The sequence below is a fragment of the Hippopotamus amphibius genome, chromosome 7, assembly GCF_030028045.1.
Source record: "Hippopotamus amphibius kiboko isolate mHipAmp2 chromosome 7, mHipAmp2.hap2, whole genome shotgun sequence".
NCBI lineage: Eukaryota > Metazoa > Chordata > Mammalia > Artiodactyla > Hippopotamidae > Hippopotamus > Hippopotamus amphibius.
In genome coordinates this window covers 4,042,767-4,064,148 of record NC_080192.1, presented here as the reverse complement: position 1 = coordinate 4,064,148, position 21,382 = coordinate 4,042,767, and the positions used below count along the sequence as shown (strand labels likewise).

General features: G+C 45.0%; 1 protein-coding gene across 3 annotated transcripts in view; it reads left to right on the top strand.

The window, feature by feature from the left end:
• The first annotated feature begins 2,202 nt into the window (after positions 1–2,202).
• ATXN10 (ataxin 10) overlaps positions 2,203–21,382 on the top strand; it is a 158,867-nt gene continuing 139,687 nt past the window's right edge. Inside the window, exon 1 of one of the 3 annotated variants that reach the window (XM_057741952.1) lies at positions 2,203–2,462. In XM_057741952.1, coding sequence (XP_057597935.1) covers positions 2,347–2,462 — 116 coding nt within the window. In that variant the 5' untranslated portion in view covers positions 2,203–2,346. The remainder of the gene's footprint in view (positions 2,463–21,382) is intronic. The other 2 variants (XR_009054719.1, XM_057741951.1) reach the window with 2 other exon arrangements.

The following is a 21,382-nucleotide window of genomic DNA, read 5'->3' as shown; positions in this document are numbered from 1 at the left end:
ATTAAGGATAGAAAACTAAGGGGTAAGATTTTGATTGGTGACAATACATTTTATTATTCTCTGTTCCTCAGGGAAAAATTAGGAGATTTTTGCCCTGCAATTGTAAGCACTGTTAAACATTTTGTATGGTCTTGAGCACTGCGAGGCCATCTAATACCTGGCACATAGTAGGTACGTAGAAATATGGGACTTCCCTGGTGGTCCAGTGGTTGAGACTCCACGCTTGCAATGCAGGGGGCAAGGGTCTGATCGCTGATCTGGGAACTAAGATCCTGTATGCCATGCAGACAAAAAAAAAAAAAAAAAATTTGTGGAATGAATGAATATGGAGTCAGTTAAATGGGTAAGGCTGAATTACAATATTAGGTGACCTGCTTGTTCATGTTTCATTTCTCCTGCTTACTCTGGTGTGTTTATCAGGTCTTTTAATTTTACTTAGCAAAGAACATCAAAAGCACCATGTTATAAACACATGCCTACTCTCCAAGTTGAAATGTAGAGGGTATGTATTTACACCTTTTAAGTGGTCCCAAAGCAATTTGTCCAGTCCTCTATCAAAGCAGTAATCAACTATACTCATTTATGTCTGCTGCTCTCTTTCTTTGAGTTCCTTCAGGGCTGGGATCATCTCTTACTGATCTTTACACAGTTGGCTCTCTGTATCCACGAGCGCCAGCATCCATGGATACCTAGGGCCGACTATGGGACTTGAACATATGTGGATTTTGGTGTCGGTGGGGGCCTGGAACCGATCCCATGCAGATACGGAGGGACCACCATCTGTCCAGCACCTAGCACGGGGCTTGGCAACCATGCCTGTTTAAAGAACATGTACATGCTAGGATAAAGGGCAGTGGGAAGAAAATATGTGAGTTACCAACACCCCAGAGAAGTCTTGTCTGATTCCTATAAAACAGTGGTCCCCAACCTTTTTGGCACCAGGGACTGGTTTCACGGAAGACAATTTTTCCACTTATGGCGTGGGGGATGGGGGGTTGGGGGGGTGGCGGGGAGATGGTTCGGGTGGTAACCGCCAGCATGGGGAGCCACAGATGAAGCTTCACTCACTAGCCTGCCTCTCACCTCCTGCTGTACGGCCTGTTTCCTAACAGGCCCCCAACAGACCTGTACTGGTCCACAGCCTGGGGGTTGGGGACCCCTGCTATAACATACACTTTCCCTTAGAAAAACACAATTCCTGTCCTACCTCTGTAGAAGTTACCTCCTTGACTTCTAATTGTATACTGTGCCCTTGATGAGCTGGAACAATGGTTTTCACCCCAAGCAGGCCTGGTAAATCATCTGTTGTGTCAGGAAATGATCACTACTAATTGGGAACTGAGCTTCCAGGCTCTGACATCTGCAAGATGGACACAGACTGCTCCAGCTCCCAGTGGGTCAGGGTGAGCACCGATCAACCCACCCAACCGCAGGACCCAGGTCTTCAGCCTCCTCCTCCGGGGGAGCCTCTGCAGGGCTTTCCACCCGGCCCCCAAACCCCGTCCCGTGGAGAGCCCCCCCGCCCGCATCTCCCCTCAGGGCGCCCCGTCCCCCAAACCCCCTCCTGTGGAGACCCCCCTGCCCGCATCTCGCCTCAGGGGTCCCCGTCCCCCAAACCCCCTCCCGTGGAGACCCCCCTGCCCGCATCTTGCCTCAGGGGGCCGTCCCCCAAACCCCCTCCCATGGAGACCTCCCCGCCCGCATCTCTCCCCCAGGGGTCCCCGTCCCCCAAACCCTCTCCCGTGGAGACACCCCCTGCCCGCATCTCCCCTCAGGGCACCCCGTCCCCCAAACCCTCTCCCGTGGAGACCTCCCCGCCCGCATCTCTCCCCCAGGGGTCCCCGTCCCCCAAACCCTCTCCCGTGGAGACCCCCGCCCGCATCTCCCCTCAGGGGTCCCCGTCCCCCAAACCCCCTCCCGTGGAGACCCCCGCCCGCATCTCCCCTCAGGGCACCCCGGCCCAGCGCCGCCTCTGGACTTCTCCTCTGGGACCCGACACCCTCTGACGTCCCCGCCCCCTGAAACACCAGTCCCGCCCGCGCCCCCTCCCCACAGACCGAACTTCCGGCCGGCGCCCCCCCGCTACAGGGGGGACTTCCGCCCGCGCCCCCTCCCCTCGCCGCGCCGCCGCGTCCTCCCGCCCGAGGCGAGCCTGCTCGCGTGCCCTCGCGCTCTCCGGCTCCGCGGGCTGCAGCGGCGCAGGGGCGGCGGCGGCGGCGGCGTCCGGAGGCTACGGGGCGCGCTCCTGCCCCTCCTGCCGTGCCTCCTGCCGCTCCTCCCCTGCCTCCTGCTCCTCCTCCCCTGCTCCTCGTCGTCGCGCGCTCAGCCCGAACTGCGAGCGGCAAGATGGCGGCGCCCAGGCCGCCGCCCGGCAGGCTGTCGGGCGTCATGGTGCCCGCGCCCATCCAGGACCTGGAGGCCCTCCGGGCGCTCACGGCGCTCTTCAAAGAGCAGCGGAATCGGTAACGGCCCGGGCGGCGCGAGCGTCGGGGCGGCCCGCGGGGCTGCGGGGGCGGCGGGGGGGGGCGGCCTCCGCACGGCGCCCGGGGGCCCTCGGGGGGCTGTCCCCTGCTCCCCATCCTCCCCATCCTCCCCACCCTCCAGTGCGGGTGTGAAGCCGGGCGCGGGAAGGGGGGGCCGCTGCACGTAGCGCTGGGCCGCCCTCTGCCCGTTTGCTTAGTTGAGCCGCGTCAGTGGTGGCCCTGTAACGTGCAGGGTGCTCTCCGAGGCCCTGGCTGGGAGCAGACGGACAGGCCCCTAGGGTCAGCGTGCGTGCTGGGGGGGCGGGGGAGACACGTTGCAGAGGTGCAGGGGGGAGGTGGCGTCGCTCCGTTAGGCCTGTCAGCCCAGGCTTTGCCTCTCCGGTGGCGGCCGCGCTTTGGGGAGAGGCCGCTTCAATCCTGCCTCTGCCACTAAAGGGCCAGATCGCCCTTGTAAAAGGAGCCCGGGAGTGTCACAGACCTGGATTTGGTTCCTGGTCCTGCAGGCTGTGCATTCTTGTGCAATTTCTCCAAGCCTTGAGACTTCTTGTCTGAAAATGGGAATCTAATACATGACTTCATTGCTGAATTGTGCAGAAGACTACATGAAATAAAGCATGGGAAGATATAACGTATGTGATACCCTCAGTCAGTGCTTCTGTGATTTTGTTCCGGGCTTCTTTGGGCCTCAGCTTCCACCTCTGTTTAGTAGGAATACTATTGGACAATACCTTCGTGGGGAGATTGTTTGTCAGGGTTAAATGGGAAAATGCATATTAAATCTTTGGCACATAGCTGATGCATAGAACTAAATACATGTTAGCTGATTTTATCCTTTAACACATGTGTGGGTGGTCCCCCGTGTGCCAGATTTTGTGCTAGGTGATGAAGTTGAAAAATGAAAAGTATTTTCCTGGAAAGTCCTGTTCTGGGGAGCCAGAAGGTAATACTTATACAATCGCAGAGGTACATAGAAAGAGCAGTGGAAGCATAAAAGTCCAGATGGTCCTAGAGGTCTTTTTGGTCTGAGCACTTTGCTGCCTCAAATCACAATGAGTGTTGAGCAATTGGAAGAGCGCTAAGAGCCCAGGGCGCTGCTCCTTGGGCTTTTTGGGAGATGTGTTCATTGATACGCTACTCCTGGGAGATGTGTTGGTGGAATTAATGCTTGGGCATATCTCTGCCATGATGGACTCTCCTTATAGTCAGTGAATCAGTCATCAACCTTTATTGAGCACCTACTCTGAAACAGGTTCTTTGCTAGAAGCTGAAGGTGCAGAGATGACTGTAATATCCCTTTTTTCAAGCATGTTAGGGTAATTGCTGTGTAAACAAATTGTAATGGGGGTCTAGACAAGCAGAGGTGGTGGCACAGAGGGACCGTGAATCTAATAGATTGGTGGGCCAGGAAGGGCTTTATTTTGGCTTCATGGCTTACAGATGAGAGGGCCAGTTAGAAAGAACAGTATGTGCAAAGGGACCGTGTGCTGGTTTTGCATAGTTTCTGAGAGGTTTAAATGAAATGACACAGGTAAGGTGTCTGGTACAGAGGAGATAGTCAAACATCAGGTTCCTCTTTGTAACCTGGAGGGTAAAATCCAAGACCCTGAGTCTTTCTTGACTCCGTCTCTTGTGAGGGAAGTTTACAGGGAACCATTGAAGGTTGTTTCAAGGGCACGTCATGGCAAGATCTGTGTATCAGAAGGATCTCCAACTGCCATTGAGGGGGATAAATTAGGGTGAGGCTAGAGGCAGGGGACTTTTAAGAAGTTGATGTAGAGGCCCAAGTGAAAGGAAAAGTGTCAGAATTTAGGATATTATCTGTGGGGATGGGTAGGATAAATGTTGAAACAAGATTGAATGGACAAGACTTGGGCCAGTTGGATTGTTGGGGAAGAACAAGGAGATGAAGATGCATCCCATGTTTGATTTGAGTTTTCCCTGGGGCAGGCAGGAAGTCTGTCCTGATTCCAGGCCGATTTTGAAGACCAGGAAGGGAACTGGTGTGCAGATCTTGGGGTAGGGAAGCAGGTAGTGGTGGTGCAGAGAGCCCTTGATGCGGGTTTGTGAGGACAGGCTTCTGGTCCTGGCTCTGCCACTGCAGCTTTGTGTGTCTTTGGGCAAATCACTGGTTGCCCCTCATGGAAACTCATGGGGTTTGCAGAGTCCAGCTGCTCTGAGAGGATCCATCCATTGCTGATGGACCCAGGAGGGGGATGGACCGAGGTGTTAGGAGCTGGATGGGATGTAAAGTGAAGCAAAGTGAGGCCTCAGAGTAGCAAATAGAAAAACACTGGACAAAGCAAAAATATACTGAGAAAAGTAAGAAAGTAACTGATGGAACAGAAGAATTCCTCTCCCCTTGAGTGTGGGCTGAATTTAGAGACTTGCTTTTAAATAATAGGCTTGGGGAAAGTGACCGTGTGTGACTTCTGAGACACGAAAGGCCCTGCAGCTTCCCCTTCACTTTCTCTCTTGGATCACTCACTCCGACCCAGTGTCCATGTCGTGAGGACACTCAGGCATCCGTGTAGAGAGATCTGTGTGGTGAGGAACTGAGGCCTTCCGCCAGCAGCCGTGTGATGACTGTCCTGGAAGTGGATCCTCTCAGTCCCAGTCAGGCCCGCAGCCCTGTGTGCAAGTCATGAGAGACTCTGCCCTGTGTGAGACTGTAGATGTGATGGTTTCAAACTGCTCAGTTTGCACGTGATTTGTTATATAGCAATAGAGCATCAATACACCAATTTAAAATTTTCATACTCTGGGTTAAACCCATATTCTATAACCTACTCCTTGAATAGTATCTTAACTACTAAAATCAGTAAAAAAAACTGCTTATGGTCATGAAATATCAGTACTAAGAGGCTATTCGGTTATTTCTTCTTTGTGGAAGGTAGTTCTTTATGTTAATTATTTTAAATCTGTTCTTTCCCTTTTTAATGTAAATATCTTTTTTTTAACATTCAACAAGTGATTTTTCTTGCTGTGCTCTGAGTCTTTACAAGTCATGTTAAATTCTTTCTGGAATAAAGTACGATATAAATACATTAATAGTTCTGTTTTCAGCCTTTTCCTAGAGGTTTTTATTTTCCACCCCTTTAGTTACCCTTATGATGTATTTCTTCGTTATTTATCTTTATGATGTATCCAGACCCCTCTATTAAAGTGTAGAGCCAAGTGAGATTGGTTGTCATACTCTATACCTCCCAGTCCGTGCAGCCACTAGCAACGTGTGGATATTTAAATTAATTAGCGGTAAGTAAAATTAATTTCCATTGCTTGTACCAGCCACATTTTAAGTACTTGGTAGTCATGTGTGGCTAGTGGTTATCTTATTGGACCATGCAGATATGGAGTTTTTCCATCATCACAGAAAGTTCTGTTGAGTAATGCTACTCTATTTTTTTTTGTATAGGGAAGATTGTGCTCTAGTTCTTGAATATTCATGAAACAATGTAACATTTGGATACTGCCTTCTGTAAATTCTTCTCAGGCTTAAACTGATACCTCATTCTTCTTCCATCCGATAAGCTGCTTGAATAAAGTGAGTGTATCACACTCCCTGTATCCCTGGTATCTAACATACAGTCTGATAATTGTGGATGCTTAACAAATTCTTGTGGAGTTGCTGCTGTTTGTATAAGTTATTACTCATTGTGCATGTGTAGTCTTTTTCTTCCATACTCATATAGATAATTTTTTTTAAGCTTTTGTCAGTGTGGCTTCTTTTTTCTTGTTAATCTGTGTTTAGTCAAAATTATTTTTCTGATTGCTTCCTTCAAGGCTTTGTATATCCTAGTGCCGATACTTCCCTCCATACTTTGGGACCCCTTTACCTTATAAACTGTTTTCCCTTTTTTTAAAGAAAGTGTATTACATTCTAACATGTTTACTATGTAATTATAAATAGTGGTTTCTTATTTGTTCTGTGTCTCCTTCCAGAATGAAGGCCCATGAGGACAGAGATGGTTGGCTATTTTGTAATTATCCTGTTTGGATAATGCTTTTTGAATTTGATGTCTTTGAACAGTTTAGGAAATATTCAGCCAGTGTTTCTTCAGATATTGTTTCTCTCCTATTTCCTTTCCTTCCCTTCAAGGACTCTAACCTTTTGCTGTATTTTATATGTCTCAAAACCTCCTTTCTGTGTTTCCCATTCTCTCTGAGCTTTGGTTTGAAAATTTTCTACTGATCTGCCTTCTAGTTCTCTATTCCTCTTTTCTGCTATGTCTAATCTGCTATCATCTATTGTGTTCTTAGTGTCAGGTATTGTGTGTTTGAGTTATTGTATTGTAGAATTTCTATTTGATTTTTTTAAATGGATTGCTCTGTTGAAATTCATTTTGTCATTTACCTTCTTAAACATATTATAGTTATTTTAGAGACTGTGCCTGATAACTAACTGTTGTCAGTTTCTGTCTTCTTGTGTTTAGTCATTTGGTCTTATCTTTTATTGAATGATGAATGTTGTATACGGAATGTTAAGGCCATTTCCAAAATATTTGCAAACTCTAAACCAAAATCAGTCTAAAAACTATTTCTTTCAACACATGGTGGTAGAACAATGTGATATCTAACTGGAATAAAATGAACTTTGACCCATACCTTGTACCATTCATGAAAGATACTTCAACATGTTTTGTAAACTTAAACATAAAAGCTAAAACTATAAAATGTTTAGAAGATGGGAGAATATCTTTTTGATCTTGTGTGTAGGCACACATTTCTTATCCAGGACGCAGGTAACATTAACCTTACAAGAAAAGATTGATTATCAAATTAGACTTTATCAAAATTAAGAAACTTCTACTCATCAAAAGACGACATTAAGGAAATGAAAAAGGCAGACCATAGACTGGAATATTTGCAATACATATATCTGACAAAGAACTTGCTTTGGAGTATGTAAAGTGCACCTGCAATTCAATAACAAAAAGAAAATCCAATTAAAAAATTGGGCAACAAAATCTGTGCTTTACAAAAGAAGATATATAAATGACCAACAAACTCACAATAAAGTACTCAACATCATTCATCATTAAGAAAATGCAAATTAAAACAAGAGACACCACTCTACACTCTTCAGGATGGCTGTTACCAAAAATATGGAAAATAAGTGTTGATGAGGATGTGGAGAATTTGGAACCCTTGTACATTGCTGGTGGGAATGTGAAATGGTTTAGCTACTATGGAAACAGTTCGGTTGCACCTCAAAAAGCTAAACACAGAATATGACCCAGCAGTTCCACTCTTAGGTGTGTATGTACCCAAGAAAATTGAAAGGGACTCAAAACAGATACTTGCACACCAGTGTTCCTTGAGGCATTATTCACAATTGCCAAAAAGTGGAAACAACTCGTGTCCATCAACAGATGATGGATGAACAAAACGTGTTGTGTACCCACGATGGAATGTTATTCAGCCGTAAAAAGGAGTGAAGTACCGATCCATGCTATAACGTGGGTGAGCCTTGAGAACGTGCTCAGTGAAAGAAGCCTGACAAAAGGACAAGTATTGTAAGATTTCACTTCTGTGAAGTACTTAGACTAGGCAAATTCATAGAGACAGAAAAGAGATTAGAGATTATGGGGGTTGGGTGGGGAGGAATTATTGTTTAATGGTTACAGAGTTCGCTTGGGGTCTTAAAAAAATGTTTTGGAATTAGTGGTTATAGTTGTACAACATCATTAATATAATTAAAGCCACTGAATTCTACACTTCAAAATGGTCAAAATGGCAAATTTTATGTTGCCTATATGTTTTACCACAATTTAAAAAGTTGATAATGCAGTATACCAAAATCCATCGAATTATGTAGTTTAAATGAGTGAATTGTATGCTTTGTTAATTGTATCTAAATAAAGCTGTTATAAACAAGTAAAACCATAATGAGATACCTCTGCATACTCATTAGAATTGCTAGGATTAAAATGACTGACAGCACCAAATTCTGGCAAGGATGTGGAGCAACTGGAACTCTCGTACATTGCTGGTGGGAGTGTAAATGGTGCAAACTGCTTTGGGAAACACGTTGGCAGTTTTTCATAAAGTTAAACGTACACTTGCCTATGATTTACCCTAGAACATACGTCCACAAAAGAATTGTAAAAGAATGCTTATAGCAGCTTAATTGACAATAGCCAAATACTAGAACCAACTTGGATGTCCGTCAGTGGGAGAATGTCTGAAACTGCCTGGTAGTTGAAATGAATGAACCACCAGTATACACAACAGCATGGATGAATCTCAGCATATACTGAATGAAAGAAGCTGAACAAAGAGCCCGTGCTGTGTGATTCTTATCTTGTCTGTATCCCTAACTGGCGATACTGACATGAACAGTGGTTGTCAAAGGAGGTTGATGGCCAAGGCACATGAGGGAATTTTCTGGAGTAAAGGAAGTGTGCTCTATCTCGGTGGGGGTGTTGGTGGCCTGGATTTGACACAACTCATTAAACACTAATGATCTGTCTTAATTCACTGTATGTAAATTGTATCTCAGTTTTCTGTGTGTAAAATTATTGTCCTCCTTCTTCACCCCCAGGAGAAATTACTTGAGCTAAATCTCAGGCAGCATCATTGAAGAACTTGGTGGAAATATCACTACTCTTTTCTGCTCACTTATTGAAAGTTATCACTGGTAAAACAATGTTTTTGAATAGTAAGATTTGCTCTAAGGAAAGAGAATTGGGCATCTAATGTTCTTAGTACACTGAGAGCTAATTGGGTTTTGTTCCACATTTTCATCTATGCCAGAGAGTGTGCTCTCTGTTTCCAACAGCCTGAGAGGAGCTGAGGTGGCTGATATTTGAATGCATGAAATGCTTGACACCAAATCTAGGAAACAAATGGAAGAACTCCTAGAGGGACGAGGAAAGTGATGTGGCGGTGGAAATTTCAGCTCATTGTCCGCTGCAGATTGCATTCTTAGGGTGCTTTTGCAGTCTTGCATTGCAAGGGTAACTGTAGTGTGTTATCATCCCACTGGTGTGGGACCTGAGACCTCCTTCCTTGGGGGGTGGGGGCAGGGGATGGGATATCCCTCTGCTTTTTGTGACCTGTGAATGATGCAGGGGCTGTTTTGCAGAGTAACTGAAATAGTTTGTTTTTTTTAAACAGTTTGCGTTTGGGGAGCTTCTTCCCCTCCCCCTTGACATGTGTCAGTATGAAATATTGATACCTTTTTGGATTCAGTGGGCTTCAGGGGAAAAAGGCTTTTGTAAGGCATAAACCTAGTTTCAGATTCAAGTATTGCAACTTAATAGCTCGTGAACTGCAAATATTTGTAATTTCTCTGCGCCTCCGTCTTCTCCCTGGTAGAAGGGGTATTATAGCATTACCTGCCGTGTAGGGCTTGATGTGGCTGTTAGCGGATGCTGGATGTCAAGTCTGGGGTGGAGCCTGGAGTGTAGCTGATGCCGGCAGACACCGGTATTACTATTGCAGGCACTAGTCAGAATCGAGTGAAGAGAAATGAAAAGTGTGGTAATGCTTGAAATTTTTGCATATTTTAAAATAGTGCTTGTAAAGTTTGTAATTTCATCTCAATTCTGTGATCAGTTTCTTGTTTTAATAGGCTTTTGGAACTGCCATTGGAACTTGAGAATAAGGAACAGATTTAGTAACTCTGTCAGTGGAAGAAAATTGATTTTTCTGATCTAAAAGATACAGGTAGTAATTTCTTGCCAAAATCTTAATTTCTTGGTAGCAAGATATTTTAACAATATTAAATAATTTTAAAATGCTATAAGAATTTCCAGTATGCTTGAAACTAACGACTTGAGCAGAGGAATTTAGATGATTTTGCATGGAGAGACTTTACTTCAGAAACTGACATTTTAGAAAACCATACTTGTATACTCCAAGGAAAAAGGAAATTGAAGTTTTCCGTTAACTTTCACTCTAGTGTTTTTGTTGGTTTGTTTGCTTATTTTTAAACTCTTATCAAGTCAAAACTACAAATATATAATAATGTTAATGCCTTTATGGAGGGTGATGTAACAGATAATCTAAGTACCCATGTATTTCACTTGCAAAATCAACAGATGTTAAAATTTTGTCTTGTTCTCTCAAAACCCAAAACATTGCTGATATTGTTAATGTCCTCGGTGTTAGAACAAATAACCCCACAAGTTAGCAGCTTGAAGCCACAGACATGTCTTATTTCACACAGTTTATAAGGGTCTGGAATCCAGGAGCTGCTGAGCTGGATGGGTCTGGCTCGGGGTCATCGGTGAGGCTGCGGTCAAGCTGTGGGTCAGGTCTGTGGTCTCCTGAAGGCCTGCCTGGGGTGGGAGGATGGGGTTCCCAGCTCATAGATTCCAAGCTCATGCAAGTGGCTTTGGGCAAGAAGCTCCATTTTCTTACCACATGGACCCCTCCCCAGGGCTGTTCGTGACTCAGCAGCAGGCTTGTTCCAAAGCGAGTGATCCAAGAGGGCGCGCTCAAGATAGAGGCTGGGGTGTCTTTATCATCTCGTGACAGACCCTTACTGCTGCGAGTTCTGAGGGTCACACAGAAGGGTGTGAATGCCCGGAGGTGGATGTGGTGGGTAGCGGCTCTTTGTTTCTCTTTCCAGACTCATTCCTGCCTCCCTGGTGTGTGTTACACAGTATGATTTATGCTGTACTCTGCAGTTTGCATTTTTAATTTTTGCTCTGTTTTTGAGTGCTACCAGTTTTCATATATAGAGTGCTAGATCATCAACTTCAGCTGTTGTAGAGTGTACACTATAAATTATAAATTACTTCATAATTTATCTACCTGTGTTCTTACTGATGGGCATTGGATTTGTCTTGAATTTTTGGCAGTTCAAACAGCACCACAGAGACCATTTTTATACATGCCTCCTTGTATACCTGAGCCTTTGGGTTTTTTTTTCCCCAGAGCAGAGCTTGAGGTAGGGACTTGGGTGAAGTAATTTAATTGTAGGTGACCCCCAGCAGTCAGGAGTGTGGGATGGGAGAAGCCAGGCGTGAAGGAGAGGCCACCGATGTAAGAACGCCGTGTTGAGTGGTAACTCCTGTAGGCAGCTGGGACTCAGCCCCGCTGGGTATCCCTGAAGGGTGTGCCTCTGATTTGTCTGAGCACAGGGCTGGGTGATTTATCTGTTAACCTGTTGCCTGTTGGTTGAGGATTGCCCCTAGGGTTGTTAGCTAGATAGACTGAGGGTGCGGTGAGGGACACCATGAGCATTTGTCACAGTCTGTTCTTCTCCCAAGACCCCCTCTTGCCTGATCGCGTCTACTCAGTCATGGACTCTCAGAGGCCGTCGCTGTGTGGAGTCTACAAGGAAAGACCTAGGCAGGAGTGTTAGTGCAGTGACTGGTGCAGCCTGTCCTGAGGCCATGATTGGATAGTCACCTGCCTGCTGCGGCTTCCAGGCTAGACTTCCCTGACTCCCCCAGCGCTGTAGCTGGGCTCTGGGGCCGAGGGGGCTGAGCCCGGTGGTTGCTGCAGCTGCCTGTTGATGGTGATCCCAGACACAGAAGTACCGAGAGACAGCCCATCGACCCCCCGAGGTCCAGGTTACTCCTCCCTGAGCCCAGCTTGTAGCAGCAGCCCTGGCTCTGCTCGATAACCAGGCTGGGTTCCTTCTGCCAGTGTTGCCACTTTTCTTTGCCTGCTGGTTCACTGGCTGAGAATCTCAAAGTGATCATTCTGTGGATCTAGCTTAAGGTACACTAGATCGCTTCCTGTGCTCCCTGACGGACGTGTCTGTCTTGGCCGAGGGCTTAGTCCAGCACAGTCTAGACTTGCGGGGCTGGGGAGCACAGATTCTGCAGGTTCGTCCCTGGGAGTGGGGGGGAAAGGGGCCAGTTTTTCTTAGGGTTAGATTTTCTCTTTGGACTTTTGGTTTGCTGGCTCACCTTGAGAGATTTGTCCCATTCTGGGCTCACTCCTCTTTGTATAATGATGTTGCATTTTCCTCCACTGATGTCCCCAGTGACCCCAGCCTAAGATCAGGTCTTCCTGCTATTGGTGGTTTGTCGCACAGTGGTATTGGGGATATCGTGTATCTGGTCACGAAGCTAGCCAGCACCTTGGACCAGCTTCCATCCCTGAAGCTCTCTTGGCTTCCTCCTGACGCTGGAGGTGCACAGTTTTGCCTGTAACCCATACATAGGGCTACGTGGAGTCCCGCTCTTTTCCTGTCTCTTCAGATGCAGGGGAGTCCTGTCCTAGCACTGACTTTTACACAGTGGCTGTGATCACCACAAGGTGTACGTCCCCATCATCCTGCCAGAGGCCCTTCTGGACACGGTCCACTCTGGTTTTAGACCTGATTACAGCCAAGTGTTTCCAGTCAGTTTCTGGTGTATGGAGATGTTCACCTTGTTTTAAAGTTGGGCTCTATATTTATAATTTTTAGGAATAAACATGATTACCATGTCTGGAACGGAGGGGAGATGTTTAAGATGTGAACTCCTTTCTCACTGCACTTTCATTTCATGATGAAATAGACTTTTATATGTGTTTCCCTGACTTGGTTGTGGCTTTGCCGAGGGCAGGGTCTGTCTTTACGGTATCTTCTAGCATGGTGCCTGGTCCATTGTGAGGGCTTGTTAATACACGTTGAGCAGAGTAAGCAGTGGAGAGCCAGGGCCATGCTGAAAGAATCGCGTCTCAGCACAGACAGCCAGTCAGTGATGCTGCTGCAATTACTTCAAAGCTATAATTCGATTTACCATGTTAGTTAACTTATTTAATCACTTCCATATGCTGTGTACCATGCTCTGTGTTTAGTGATGCAGCTGTGGTTGGTATAGTGTAAGTAACTATTTCTAGCTCACTTCAAACCACAAAAGGAGGAATAGGTTGAGTGCTGTAATATTAAACTTATAACTTCATCCTTTCCTCATGCACACACTCCTAACTTTCCCTCAAGTTTTAATGACCATTTCATCCGCTACTGAAAGCCTTTGTTGACCTACGTGTTCCTGTCCCGTGTTCCCCTTGCCTCTTTCCCAGAGCTGCACTAGACTATCATGATCAGCTGCCAGTCCCGCTAGAGTGGGAACAGCCGAGGGCAGGATTCTGCTTACCTCTGTGTTCTCAGTACCTACTAGCACGTAATGAGCACTTGGTTGCGTTATTATTTCCTTACATATTTAATTTTCTGGCACCATTAGATATAAAGTGAGAGCAGAGAGGAAAGACTGTAGTAAGAGGTATAACAGTTATCGGCTGTGACAGAGCGTGACGATCTCAAGAGATGAAAAGTGTCTCGGTGCCCTCACTGCTGGCATCAGCATGTTGACTAGCTTTCAGAAGGAAAAGGCATCTCGAGCACATCAGAGGTCAGCAGCACTCAGAATAAACCTGCCGTCTGTGCGCACACACATTCACGTAGGTCTTCCCCAAACATTTCTGAGCCTCTGGCCAGCAAGTCTTTGGCTGCACCAAAAACAAAAACAAAAAATGAAACGAAGCCACCCCCGCCCCAACCCACACAAGTTGTCAGCTTAGCGAAGGATGCCATGTGCTGTCTTGACTCAAGCATGATTCAGGTCAGCTGCAATGAGAGAGAACAGCAATTACGCCACACTATAAAAAGGACTTCTCAGAGTGTGGTGACAGTTTCCTTTATTTTTACCTGTGCCATGAGCTGGACTACCACACGGAACTACTTGGTAAGGTGTTCTGACTCAGCTTCAAAATACACATGTGGTCAGCGTGAGCCTCCCCGCACGGCCAATTATCTTAAGTGGACAGAGTCGACAGGAAGAAGTTTGAGCCAGCAAATCAAAATAAAAAAGGTTAGAATTGTGACCAGCTGTGCCCTCAGAGGACAGTGTCTCAGCTCTTTCATCCTTCCAGTCTTTTGTCGTGGTCCCTGGACCTGAAGGTGTGGTCACTGGACTGTGGGCAAGGACACTTATTCAAAGGCAGAGGAACCCTGGGACTCACTCTAGGCTGAATCAACCTCTCCGATGGCCACGAGCCCAGAGAAGTCACATTAGAGGTGAAAGGACCATTTGTAAGGGAGGGATGCGCTCATGATAGTCGTGGAGGAGTTTCTGTACACGGTGCTTAGCAAAGTGCTGGGCACGGAATAAGCGCAGTTTTAAGTATTAGTGGCTGTCATCCTCATGGAGGATATTGTAAAACTTGATCAAAAGACATTAAATGGTTATACCATTATATGATAGGAAACTGCAGTAACATAGTGACATCCATCCTCCCCAAGCTGACCTGTGGCTTCAATGCCATTCAAAATAAAATCTCAACAGGGTTTTTGCTAGACACTCACAAGCTGATTTTCTCATTAATACGGCAAACTCCTAGGTGTCCTGTTGCTCCCTGAACTCCCTTAAGGCTTTTTACACGTCCTTTTCTGACTCCTCAGCTTTTAAAACCCTTCCCATGTGCAAAGTTCCCTTACGTCCTCAACCTCTGAACGTTCCTTCCATCTTCATGATCGAGGTGGAATGTGGCTCACACCCAAGGACAAGCCTTTCCCAGGAGGGCCTCGACGTGGGCTGTTTTCTCCTATATCCAGTGTACTGCTTGGTTTGAAGGTGTGTTGGTGTGAAGGTGATTGTCATTGCTGCTTTCAGAACTTTTCCTCCATAACCCCTCCAACTTTTCATCGCGTGCCATCAGAGTATACCTCATAGATCACCTCTGTTGCTGTTAAAAGATCTGTGGGTCACCCTGTGTCGCTCCTTGAAGAGCGCAGCTCTAGTTCACTGTTAACTCTGCATTCTCTCTCCTGTCCTAAATCTTGGTTATTTTAGTGCACAGATTATCCTTTCATTTCCTGGCCTTTTGTTTCTTGTCTTTCTCTCCTTCAGTGAACTTGGACCCCCCCCCCCCCCCCCCCCCACCTGACCACACATTGCCATGTGCTACCTGGGCCTTATGGTTGACCATGGCTGCATTGCCTCCACGGTCTTAATTCCAAGAGTCCCACTCGGGCTGCCTGTTTTATCCCGTCTCTCCGGGTTGCCTGCTCCAACATGTCTTCAGCCCCCACCGGGACCCACAGTCTGTGGATCCTGCTCCTTCCCATTCGCTGTCCCTTTTGTTCCTATGTTCCCATTTCCCCTCTTAAATCCAGTTTAGGTCTGTGGATCAGTAATAAAGCATTTCCTTATCTACATTCTCCCTCGCCTCTTCTCTTTTGTTATGTTTTCCTGGTAAAACTCCAGCTCTGGTTACATCCAACTTGCTGTTTCCTTTGTGCCTGCACCCAGATAACTGAACAGGGATGGAGAAGAACTTGCAGCCGTACTGATTGGTCTTTCTGTCATCTGATGATCACTGACCTTGGGTAGGCTGTTCGTTCTGCCTGGCAATCCTGCTATTTCCCTAGTCCATTTAATTCTCCTGCTTCCCTAGTCAGCGGTTTTATGCCTTGTGCTCTCCCTACGTCTCCATTGTCTCTCCCTCTTCCTCATTCTCAGCTTCCTATTTTTTCTGAAAAGATAGGGGCAACCAGAAGGTAATTTCCAGGAACTCCCGCTACCCCCCTGCCTGTATCTGTCCCCATAGTTTGCCTTCTCTCTGTTGCTGTGGGTGAATTGTCTTGCTCTGAATGCCAGCCACCCTCAGGTCTGTGCTAAATTCTGCTCCCTTTTGCATACGTTGTTCCAACAATTCTCTTTTTTCCCCCCTCTTTCTTAAATCAGCAGTTTTACCCTTTCTCTATTGGATTGTTCTCATCAGTTTATAGATCATCAGTTTATAGATCTGCTATAATTTTTCCCATCCTAAGAAAAATCTCTCCCTCATTTCCCTGATTCTTTTTCTGCTCCCATTTATAATAAAACTTCTCTAAAGAGTTTATTTTCACCTGCTACAATTTCTCTTTTCTCTTGAACCCATTGCACACTGCCAAGTCCACTGGTCTTCATCTTACTCGACCTCTCAGCTGCAGTTGATGTGGTTCGTCACGTCTTTCTCTTTGAAGCATTTTTCTTTCTGTCTTTCTGTCTCTCTCTGTCTCTCTCTGTCTCTCTCTCTTTCTGTTGCACCAGGTCTTAGTTGTGTCTCACAGGCTCCTTAGTTGTGAGATGCATGTGGGATCTAGTTCCCTGACCAGGGATCGAACCTGGGCGCCCTGCATTGGGAGCGTGGAGTCTTATCCACTGCACCACCAGGGAAGTCCCGAAGCATTTTCTTCATTTGGCTTCTAGAACACCACCCAGAGCTCAGTCCTCAGACCTCTTCTCCCCACCTACCTGTACTCTCATGTTGATTGCATTCAGTCTTGGGCTTTTACAACTTTTCATTTGATGATAACTCTAACATTCTTCCTTACGTGGACTTTTCTCCTGATCTCCAAACTTGTATGTTCATCTGCCTACACCACATTTCCACTTGTATTTCTAATAAGCACCTCAAATTTAACAAATCTTGACCTGAACTCCCGATTCCCCCTCCTCCAGATATCTTTACAGCAGTCTTCTCCAACTCAGTAACTAGCAGCCAAAGTTTGGAGCCATGCTTGACTCTCCTTTCTTGTAATGTTTTACCATCAAATCTTATTGGCTCCATCTTCAGAATATATTCAGAGTCTGATCTCTGCGTATTATGTCTGCTGCTGCCACTCTTTTCCAAGAATAGTGTCCTAACTGAGCTCCTGGTGTCTTTTCTTCCTTCTGCTAAGATCACTTCTTTGCAGAATAGCCAGAGCGATCCTCTAAAAGTGAAAGTCAGGTGATGCCACTGTGCTCAGAACCCTCCCTGGCTTCACTTCAGGAGCTGAAGTCCTTTCTGTGGCCTACAGAGCCTGTGTCTTGCCCCCAAGTCACAGGATGCTTCCAGGAAGCCCCCTGCCGTCCTGTGATGCCTTTGCCTGCTGTCTGAGCTCTTCTCCCAGGAAGGTGCAGCATTTGCTTCCTCACCTTCTGCAGTTCTATGCTCAAATATCACTTTTTAAATTAGGTTTTAATAAGTTCTCATATACAAAACCTTTCTTTACCTAAGAATATAAAGACATTCTTCATATATTTTCCTCCAGAGTTTTTTGATTTTGCCGAACATATGTGCCTAAATCTATCTGGAGTTACTTTTTAGCAGGATTATACGTAAGGCTCCAATTAGATATTTTCTCCATATGATTGATAGTTGTTCCAGCACCTCTTCTAGAACATTCTGGCCTTCCCCTGGGATCTTTAATCCGCGCAGTGTTATCTGTCAGGTTTCTCTGTGTGCACAGTTCTGTTCTGGACACTGTCTAACTGTGCGTTTCACCTTCTCTTCACTTCCTTTACTTGGTATAATGCATTTGAAATTCTCGTTGTTCTGATGAGAGATGAATTTTGACTGTGGTGAGGACGTTGGGGAAGAGGGAAGCATGCGATTTTTTGGGGGGTGGGGAGAGGACTGATATATTTGGAACCCTTTAAAGATGGGGTGGCCAAACTATGGCTAAATCTGACCCACCTGGTTTTTTTTTTAATGGCCTTTGAGTTAAGAATGATTTTTTACATTTTAAATGGCAGTTAAATTTCATGACACAGGAAAATTATATGAACTTTAAATTTCAGTGTCCATAAAAAGAGTTTTACTGGAATGCAGCTGTGTTCATTGTTTGGATGTTGTCTGTGGCTGCTTTTGCCCTGCAGCAGCAGAGAAGTTGTGACAAAGATTGTCAGGTCCTCAAAGCCTAAAGCATTTTACTCTCTGGCCCTTTACAGAAAAAGTTTGCCAGCCCTGCAACCCTATCTCAGGGACAGCTTGAGAGTCCTGGATGTGACAGAAGAGGGGAAGAGAGTATATAAAGGAGAGTTTTGGAGTCTGTAGAGATGATTTTCAAATTTTTACTCAGGCTGTTTCTGGTAGGAGATAGAAATTTTTTTAAAATTTATTTATTTATTTAATTTATTTATTGACTGCGTTGGGTCTTCGTTGCTGCACACGGGCTTTCTCTAGTTGCTGCAAGCGGGGGCTGCTCCTCATTGTGGTGCACAGGCTCCTCATTGTAGTGGCTTCTCTTGTTGTGGAGCACGGGCCCTAGGTGCGTGGGCTTCAATAGTTGTGGCTCACGGGCTCTAGAACACAGGCTCAATAGTTGTGGCACACGGGCTTAGTTGCTCTGTGGCATGTGGAATCTTCCCAGGGCAGGGCTCAAACCCATGTCCCCTGCATTGGCAGGCGGATTCTTTACCACTGCGCCACCTAGGAAGTCCAATAGAAATGTTTTTATTTTCTGTTTTTATTCCCTCTAATGCAGTCAAGTCAGTAAGGGGTTTATGGTTTTAAATAACAACCAATGATTGTTATTTTAACCTCTGAAATCGTGTGTTCTAATAGTTTTTCTCAGTGACAGTGGTTAAACTACTCCAAACCACATGTGCCAATTTTTAATTAAATCTCAGGTATTAGAATAGATCTTTTAACAAGGATGAAAGCCTTAATCGTAGTGTTACAATGACGAGCAGTTAGTTTCCTTTTCAGTAGGAGGTCCCACCTGATGAATTAGCTGTAAGATGTGTGTACAGATAGTATGTTAGACCTATCTAACCTGTTACTTATAATCACCGGTAGTTTTCTTTAATTTTACTCAAACAGGACTTGCCAAGATTAAACCTACAGATCTGTCCAAACTTGAAGGAAATGAAATTCTACCTTTTGTATAATTCAAAGGCTGTTTTTGTTCTGTAATGTAACATTTCATTTATAAGTTGTCTTCAGGGTATGCATTCCTATCTAAAAGGAATGTCTAACAGTTGAATTTTAATTGTCCTTGTAAGCACTTTCTGCCTTCTGTGAATGAAGTAGCTAAGCTTTTTAAAGTCTCTGTGAATATTTTGTGTTAGTTTGGTTAAAGCAGAAATGACAGCAATTTTTATTATTAATAACATTTGTAATATACGAACGATTGACTGATCTTTACTAGTTATTTCACTGTCGTTAATCATTACACATACTGAGCTGTGCTGTCTTGACTGAACATGGGGTTTGCAGACAGAGTACATTAGGACTCCTTTGGATGTGTAATGCTAAATAGTTTTCTTTCAAGGCTGTGGAGAATGTTAAGAGGTACGGAAGAGAGTTAAATGCTTTCATAGTAGTTAGTGAAAAGTGTTTTTTGTCCTCATCTGATGGAAGTTGTTAATTTATTATATTGTATTAAAATATGATAAATAAAATCTGTAGCTGTTTATTATATGGTTCTAGAGGAAAGGTTTATTTTTTTTTTCCACTCTGTATAGACGGATACAGACATCTAAGAAATAGTCTTTGCTTTCAAGAAATTTAAAATGTAGTTAATTGAATTACAACTCCTTACCTCTCCCTCTTCCTTTAAGCTTACCTATTGTATCATTTAGTGGGGAAGGAGAAATTAGATGTTTCTTAAATATCAATTATAAGATATCTACATCTTAAAATATGACCATTTTTTTTTCAAAGTTTTGGGTCCAGGATGTGTGGATTTCTTCATGGGAATGGACGAGTTGAGCTGGTTCCTCAATGTTTTCCTTTTTCCAGTTGCTGCTGCAAAGTGCACTGATTTCCCTGCTCCCATCAGGCCTGGTGCCTGGCTCCTGGCTCAGGGCACATGCTCAGGAAGTGTTTGAGTTATAGGACAAGTCTGAAGCAGTTAAATGCTGCTCTGAATATGTGAATAGTCTCATCACTGTTTTCAACTTGAATAAATGCAGTTAGTGAATGCAGGTCTGGGCCCTAGAGATAGGGATTTATAGTCTAGCTGGCATGATGGACTGGATCAGTGAATGTCATCTGATGTGGATAAGTGGTATTCCATTCTGTGGACTGAGTTCCTGTGGCGCATAGAGATGGGAGGCGGCTCCCCTGAGTACTCTGAGGCGTTTCACTAGGGCTGTGAGTTTCTAAAAGGAGCCCCCAGTTTCTTCCAGGCAGAGGCTTGGGAGGGGTGGTGTGAGAGGGATTCTGGTGGAGGGCACACACGTGAACAGACCCAGAAGATTGCCAGTGCTTGCTGGCTTCAGGAATCCATGGGCAGAACAAATGACAGTGACCACAATCCCAATTGATTTTCTCTTTATACTGCAAATGTGAACTGCTGTGTGCCGGAGAGATGCTGCCTTGGTTACTCGTTAGTAGCTATTAACAGTTACTTGTGTTTCAGGAATCTTTTGATTGGCTTTAGTTCAGTTAAACATTTTTGTTTTGGTTAAAAGTGTCATAAAGGAGAAAGGCATGGTGTATATATGACAAATTAACATGTAACATTGGAAATTATTCAGGGTAGTTCATGAGCTTACTAATTGTTCTGTGGTTGGAATATCAGTTTACCCAGTTTTCCTAAGACAGCGCTTTTATTTTGTGTAGTCTATTATAGTTTGATTTCAAAGCTTTTGCTATGCTAGGTATCAGTTTTGAGTAAAACAGATGTTAAAATTTCAAAGAGTGACATCATAGACCATGCGCAGTAGGCAGGTGGTGCCCATGAGAGAGGGCGCGTGCTCAGGACAAGGTGAAAAAAATCACCCTGGCTTCTTTATCCCAGGTGTAAACACACAGCTCTTAGTCATCGTGGGAGGAAAAAAAGAGGCTTTATTGTAGGTTATTCGAGTTGTAGAACCCCGCGTTTATTTGACTATAAGATTAAGTAATAAATGTTATCAAAACTTTATGCAGATGGGGGCAAATAGAGGTAATTAGGTTTATTCTTTGCTGTAGAAATCATGATCACTCTTGGCATTCTTCAGAATGTTTTAAACCCTTGGGTATTTTCTTAGCGTATTAATAGTGCCTGCGCTATATTTAGTACTGTTGGAGCATAGAGCGCACCTCTCCCACATAAACCTCAATGGCATATTGATTTTTTTGAATTAAAGTTGCTTAAGAAAGAGCCGACGCAAGAGGGACCCTCTGGCTCTCCTCGCTGTCTCCCTAAAGCAGGCAGTAAATCTACGTGTGAGAGGCGCCCTCCCTGCATCTGGAGGCAGAAGGGCACCCTTATC